Raw genomic sequence first — 7,500 nt, 5'->3', positions numbered from 1 at the left:
TCCAACTAACGAGAGGATAGTTTGTTTTGGTTTCGCGAGATCCAAGATACTTTAGCTCTCGGAATACTAAACATCACAAATTAACCATTACCTTCAAAATACTGTAGAAATCAGAAAACTCCGCTGTTGTGTTCAGTAGCTCCGACGTTGAAAGGTACTCTGTTTCAAAGGACAACCGAGGAGGCAGAAGAACCTAATAATAAAAATTATGAAATTCACTGAAGTGTGAAGTGTATTTAGCACGGGGGGGGCAGTGCATGGGGGCAGTGCATGGGGACACTATATGGGAACACTACATGGGGGCAGTGCATGGGGACACTATATGGGGGCACTACCTGGGGGCAGTGCATGGGGGCAGTGCATGGGGACACTATATGGGGGCACTGCATGGGGGCAGTGCATGGGGACACTATATGGGGGAACTGCATGGGAGCAGTGCATGGGGACACTATATGGGGGCACTACATGGGGGCAGTGCATGGGGGCAGTGCATGGGGGCACTGCATGAGGGCAGTGCATGGGGACACTATATGGGGGCACTGCATGGGAGCAGTGCATGGGGACACTATATGGGGGCACTACATGGGGGCACTGCATGGGGGCACTGCATGGGGACACTATATGGGGGCACTGCATGGGGGCAGTGCATGGGGACACTATATGGGGTACTACATGGGGGCAGTGCATGGGGACACTATATGGGGGCACTACATGGGGGCAGTGCATGGGGGCACTACATGGGGGCAGTGCATGGGGGCAGTGCATGGGGACACTATATGGGGTACTACATGGGGGCAGTGCATGGGGACACTATATGGGGGCACTACATGGGGGCATTGCATGGGGACACTACATGGGGGCACTGCATGGGGGCACTGCATGGGGACACTATATGGGGGCACTGCATGGGGGCAGTGCATGGGGACACTATATGGGGTACTACATGGGGGCAGTGCATGGGGACACTATATGGGGGCACTACATGGGGGCAGTGCATGGGGGCACTACATGGGGGCAGTGCATGGGGGCAGTGCATGGGGACACTATATGGGGTACTACATGGGGGCAGTGCATGGGGACACTATATGGGGGCACTACATGGGGGCATTGCATGGGGACACTACATGGGGGCAATAGCGAAAATCAAATCAAATTAAGGTAATTCCTTGGTATTGCATTGCGCATCCCTACTGCGCACGATTTTCGCGTCATTAGCGCGCGCTCATGAGCACGTGCGCGTACAAAACGTAAGAGATTTCCGTCAAACTAAGCCCGATAGCGAAATAAATGCTCTTTTTCTCTCAAACGAGCACGGTGACCCCCGAATTTCTTTTCAGGCATTTGCTAAGAACAATCTAATAAAGAACATATAAAGAACATGATTTTTTTTTGGAAAACAGTTCCGTACTGGGTGTATTTTGGCCAAGGCGAGGACTTCAAGCTAACCACGGAACTGTCCCAAAGAGTGCACTATTCCCACAACCAAGCAATCAAAAACGGCGCAGATGAAGCAATACTGCTTATGTGAATAAAAGAAGCTTTATTTTCAAAGTAAAATTTTGTATCTTTCAAGTAACGAAGACTTAATTCTGTATGAAGGTGATTCGAATTTTTAACGCGCAAGCGGTAAAAATACCCCATTTTAAGAGCCTGCTGACGCGTAAACAAGCACGGTGACCCCATTTTTTTATAGCATTTTTTAATGTTCATATCATGAATGTTAATTATGCCAAGTTTCCAAAAAAGTTTGATAGTAGAAGAATTATAAAGGAATTACGTTAAGGACGGCGCTTACTATCGTTATTGCGCGTATGTTCCGCGCATCTCGAGACACTCGGGTTTCCTATCGGTGATGCTTACTAATACAGGGATATTTTTGCGCTGTTTAAAACTATGCGGAGGAAGTATATCTTAGTAAGTACTCTTGATATCCAAAAAGAAAACTGGAGGTAACCATGCATTCTTCAGAGATAATTAAGCTTCAGTTTGAAAAAAGAGCGCCATACATGACTTTGTATTTTAAAGCTTTTTACAAATGTTCATGAATTATCTTTGAAAAATGCGTGGTTACCCCAAATTTTCTTTTTCGATTTCAATAACACTTGTTAAGATCTACATTTCTTGCATAATCATAAACCGGGGCAAAAATACCTTTGAATTAGTAGGCACCGTCCTTAACGCAAATCAAGTCAAATGTTGGTTTATGAGGAGAGGGAAAAACCGTAGTACCCGGAGAAAAACTACTCGGTGCAGAGTAGAGCCAACAAAACTATTCATAATTCTGCGGAATTCATCTTCAAGCACCAACGGACACACTGCGTTTTGGCTTCCATCAATCAAAGATCCGACGCCAACCACAGATGACGTCCTGGTGCACAACCATTCAAATCGAAATGAGTTGCGTATTCTTATGCAAATCAAACTCATTTCCCTCACAATAGTTGAGCACCAAGACTCACTTCGAAACCGAGACAAACAGCAACTCGGAAATGGCCCATTGATCCGTGACATAACCCACCAATTAGCATCTTTGGTTCCAACGATACATTCGTATATTCAAACTCGACGCCGATGGAGAGCGATAGAATCGGGACGAATCGTTTTGCTGAAGAATTTCCAAAAACATATCATAATGGAGTTCGAGCTGTGAACTGAACAAAAACTCCAGTTCACTTTCCGGAGGCGGAGTCGATCTTCCTGGCCATGTACGGAAATTTGATCGATGGAAGCCAAAACGCAGTTTGGCGCTTAGGGCTTGAAGGTGAGATTCCGCAGAATTATGAAAATCGCTGCAACCCACATGTGACGCCAAGTCTGGTAATTTTCATAAGTTTCAACACCAGAAGCATTGGGCATAAATACAGGTTCTTCCTTCGTTTTCTTTTTTCCACTGAAAGCTTCTAAAATGTGGCAAAACAGTTATTATTTTAAAAAAGCGAAGTGCGATCGTCTGAGTGAGTGTAGTCCTGACAAGGACTGTTTCGCATGATACTGACCGAAGTTTCGACCAACCTGAGCGGAAGTCATCTTCAAAGTCACGTGATTTGTGTAACGCCAGTAGACGGTAAAAACACCCTGGTCGTGGATATGTTTGGTCAAACTTAGACCGAAAGAAACCAATCACTGTGTACAGTCTTCCCAGCCAACGACATCTAGTAGGCTTAATTGACAGTGGACCAATAACATTAGTTGACCAATCACATCAACGACCAGAGTATTTAGAGCGGTTTTCAATTGAGTGTCGAAAGTAATTAGCGAATTGCGTTGGTTATGCATTACTTCACTAAGTGATTGGTTAAAAGTTCTCGCGCCATTTCTTCAACCAATCAGACGTGAAACCAAAACCAATCGTGGCTTGCGCGTGCACATTTTCCCGCGCTTTGTGTCGGCTACCTGTAATTACTTCGAGTTTTGATTGGTTTACTGGAGTGTCTCCTGGTAAGGTTTTACGACACACGATTGACACTCGCTCTACAGCATCTGTGAGTGCAGTCCTCCTCAGGGCTGTACTCACCCGGACGATTGTAATTCACTTACTTATACTATGACTCCCGAGTTCAAACCATTTACGATGGTTATCATTACCGTCATCTTACTTTGTCAATGATGTGTACAAATCCGTTTTCAGCAGTTATGTTTGCTTGAACAATTTGAGCCGACGCATCGATTACAACCTAGAATAAAAATGGCAATGATATTAAATTCAACCATAGTTAATAGGGGACTGGTTTGGAAGCTCGGCAAACATCAAAGGAGCAAACACAAGATGCCAAGATTTAGGTTGGAAAGTCCACGACCGTGCACAATCTTTTGTTTTGCGCTCATACACTATGCGTGAATTACGTAACCAACACGTTTCTTTGGTTAGTTCCTCAGTACGGAGTAAACAACTATTGTGTTTTGTGCACGGTCAAGGCCAAAAAAGAGAACAAAAACCTACAACAAAAATTTGTCGGGTTTCATAACCATTCCCCTCTATTAACTATGGTTCAACATTTCAAATAAGATTCACAGACTGTTTGACAATTATCACTGTCTTTAGTTACACAAAGGTTCTGGAATTACGAGAAAAACCTCCTTACAATAAGAATAAATTGCTATTCGCAAAATGATGCAGAAAACGTCTTATTAACTAGAAGGGCTGGATATTTCAGTTACCGTTTGTCCCTGCTTTGTGATGTTCAACACGAGCCCATTGGAAGCATTTACAGATGACTTGCTCCTCAGCTCTTGTAAACTATACTGCTGATCTAAAATGTGATACCTGAGCAAAGAATTTGCGTAGGGCAACTTATTAGGAGGAAAAAAAAAGTCTTTAAAAGTTTAAGAGGAACATTGCTGTACATAGAAGAATAAAAAAGAATGTAACAATGCATTCACTATCCCCACGTCAAGCAATTCTCTAAAGAAAAACCCAGAACTAGTGCACCAACTGCAAATAGGAGACGCGATTTTTTTTTGAGCCACGCACGGAACCGGAAGTGAACGTTTCACATGTCAGGACAGTGGTCTCTCCCAGATCTTTAAAGCAATCGTCTCTTCGAGTGAAAAGATACTAATAGAAATATGGTGATGTGAGGACAAGTTGAACAGGAAAGCAGTTCAACTTCCGGTTTTTATCTGAGGCTTAAAAGCCTTGCGTGCCTAAGCTCCCCATTAATAGCCTCAGCAACTTACTTTATCAAATATTGCAGTCTGTTTGTACTGTTAGTCCAATATTGGGAGTCAGCTAAAGGCATTTGTGATATCGCTAAGCGTGAAGGAGCAAACAGCGTCAAGTTCCTGTTTGGATCTGATAGATAGTGTAACACGTTTGCTTGCTGTTTGGAGACAAAAGGGAGACAGAAAATCAACAAATTTCATTGTTATATAGCTGAATTTTCTCCTCCAACAGCGCGCGCTCTAATTGGTTACTTCGAGGTCACATGACATCTAACCGTAAAACTGTTTCCCGCCAAAAGTATCTGAGCGGGCAACAGTGCAAAATCTATGACGTCAGAGGGTAACAGTGCATTGTTACCCCCGAATGTTGACCGACGACCGCCGTTGTTGTTGCCATTGCACGTTTTTCTTTTCGTGCTATATAACAAATCTCTTAATGAATGGTCCCTCGGGACACAGTTCATTTTGTTTCCCTCGGGCTTCGCCTCGGGGAAACATGGAGATTCTCAGAAAAGCACCTAATTAGATGCACACTCAGTTTCAACATCCAACACGAAGTGTCCCTTCAAAGCCTTTACAACCTATTTCCAACTATACACCTTTGTCACGCTTCCGCCATATTGGATTCAAAACGAGGCTAACGGTGCATCATTTCCAAGATGGCGCACTACCATTGCTGTGTGCCACACTGCAACAACGATGAGCGCAAGAAAAGAGATAAAGATTTAAGATATTTCAACTTTCCAACAGAAAAGAAACTACGCCAGGCTTGGATAATAGTCATTCGACGAGACGAAAGTCCATTTTTCAAGGTATGTATCGTGGAAATAAAGTTCACATTTACGAACTATCTTTGTCATCACCGTCATGCCAAGGCTTACTAATTTTACGTAGAAAGTACACGTCTCAGTGCCATTTATTTAAACGCTCCACTGAGCTTATCAATATGTTTGAGTCAATATTGAAGCTTTTTGACTTCACTGAACCCGTTGTTAGCGAGTGTAAAGACCTTATTATCATCGCTTCTTCCTCAACAACATCTTGTTGGGTAGGGTGCGGGGATGGGGTACTTTTGTTATTTTTATATTTTTCACGTAATGGTCAAAAAGTTCGAAAAAGTGGAAAAATCTATACTGTTTTTGCTCAGGGTTGTAGATGCCGAAGCCGTGGTATGGACTATAGCACACCTGATAATTTTTCGTGCAACCCACAAGCAATTTTGTTCTGACAAATGTGGCGTGGCACGAAAATCGACCAGTGTGTATAGTATTGTGACGTTATTATGTTTTTCGTAAAGCAATTGCTTCCATAGTCGTTGCGATCGGCAGAAGTTAGTTGTACTTTTCAATGGTTCTCGCAAGGCTGCCACTTTTTGTCAAACATTCTTAGTGTAACATTTGCAAAATTTCTTTTTTCTTCTAATCAGCCAATGAAAATGTTCCTGTGATCGCACGTGATAACTGAAAGAGAGACAAGTCAGCACAAGAAACGTTACACAGTGTAACATTTGTCGAGCAATTTGGTTCGCAAGAAAATAGGGGAGAAAAACGCCAACTGCTCCAAACAACTTACTCTAATGTAATTTTCGAGGTTGGGATTCATCCTTCCGATGATCTACAAGAAAAAAAAAGTATCGTGAGCAGTGAAAAATTCCAGTAACAACAAGAAAAGTAAATATTAAAATCGCTTTTATTCACTTTCACATTTCGCGGGCGCAGCCATCTTGAAAAATTGTGTCGTGTTACGGTTGCCCTATTGTTCTGACACAAAGAGCTTTTGTCTAATAACAATAGGGCAACCGTAACACGTCACAATTATCCAAGATGGCGGCGCCCGGGGAATTTGAAAACAAGAATAGGCGATTCTAAAACTTATTTATTTCGGATACAAACACTTTCTTTGAAAATATTTTAGATTTACTTGACTGTAACAGTTATTTCCTGTGATTTAAAGTTATTTTTTTGTTGAAGTGGAGGTTCCCTTCAACGATACGATTTCAATGGAGTTTTGCTGTTAAACCCTGGATTTGAAAGCGGGTGCAACGGGTCAAATCCCGTTTAAACTCAGGTGTATCACCGGCATCGCGGGATCGGTCGTTTCATTGCAATGTACACAAGGAAGAAAATAGCAATGATAACAATGACACAAACATATGATTTTACTTTTTATTTTCCTGATACTTACCGTTGCTACGGATACTAAACAGAAGGTTCCATTCACAATATAACCACTATTGCATCGACAAGTGTGATTTCCCGGGCCTGTGCGAACACACCGTGCCTAAAATTGGATAACAGGTCAATTGGTTAACTTTTATAGATATTTGCGCAATAAAATATAGACCTCTGACTGACCGAGTTCGAAGTATTGCCCGGGTTGGCGGGCAAAGATAGAAAAATCCAGCCCGCTCCTGGAGCCAATCAGATTGCAGGATTCGCAAAATTCCGCCCGCTCGCGCATTGAGAAAAATATAAAGATTATTATTCTTAACAAAAAAAGGAAAAACAAGAAAAGGGAAGTGTAACTGTGGAATTCCTGTACTTACATCAGAGGAACAGCCTCCGTTATTCACTAAACAGGGATTGATTTCGCTACACGAAGCGCCGTCACCAGTGTAGCCTGCTTTGCATACACACGTACTCTGCAGAACATACAACTCAAAAGATCAGTAATTATGATGATGATGATATTAATAGCAGAGCTCCGCTCGGCGCACCATAGTTCAAAATATAATAAGCCATAGATGCGAGAAATTTGGGGTTTAGCTATGACGTCATTAGCGACCGTCCGTCCGCACGTCTGTCCACCCATCCATGTATGCCATTGTGACCAGTATCG

General features: G+C 42.8%; 1 protein-coding gene across 2 annotated transcripts in view; it reads right to left on the bottom strand.

The window, feature by feature from the left end:
* The window catches only part of LOC138011628 (stabilin-2-like), a 100,918-nt gene that overhangs the window by 49,873 nt on the left and 43,545 nt on the right, over positions 1 to 7,500 (bottom strand). For both annotated transcript variants that reach the window (XM_068858735.1, XM_068858736.1), the window contains exons 24-30: positions 7,208 to 7,303; positions 6,847 to 6,942; positions 6,235 to 6,276; positions 4,678 to 4,820; positions 4,159 to 4,264; positions 3,597 to 3,674; positions 92 to 193 (exon numbers count right to left, since the gene is read on the bottom strand). In XM_068858735.1, coding sequence (XP_068714836.1) covers positions 92 to 193; positions 3,597 to 3,674; positions 4,159 to 4,264; positions 4,678 to 4,820; positions 6,235 to 6,276; positions 6,847 to 6,942; positions 7,208 to 7,303 — 663 coding nt within the window. The remainder of the gene's footprint in view (positions 1 to 91; positions 194 to 3,596; positions 3,675 to 4,158; positions 4,265 to 4,677; positions 4,821 to 6,234; positions 6,277 to 6,846; positions 6,943 to 7,207; positions 7,304 to 7,500) is intronic.

Source organism: Montipora foliosa, chromosome 7 (genome assembly GCF_036669935.1).
Source record: "Montipora foliosa isolate CH-2021 chromosome 7, ASM3666993v2, whole genome shotgun sequence".
Taxonomy (NCBI): Eukaryota; Metazoa; Cnidaria; class Anthozoa; order Scleractinia; family Acroporidae; genus Montipora; species Montipora foliosa.
This window is presented reverse-complemented; position numbering and strand designations above follow the sequence as displayed.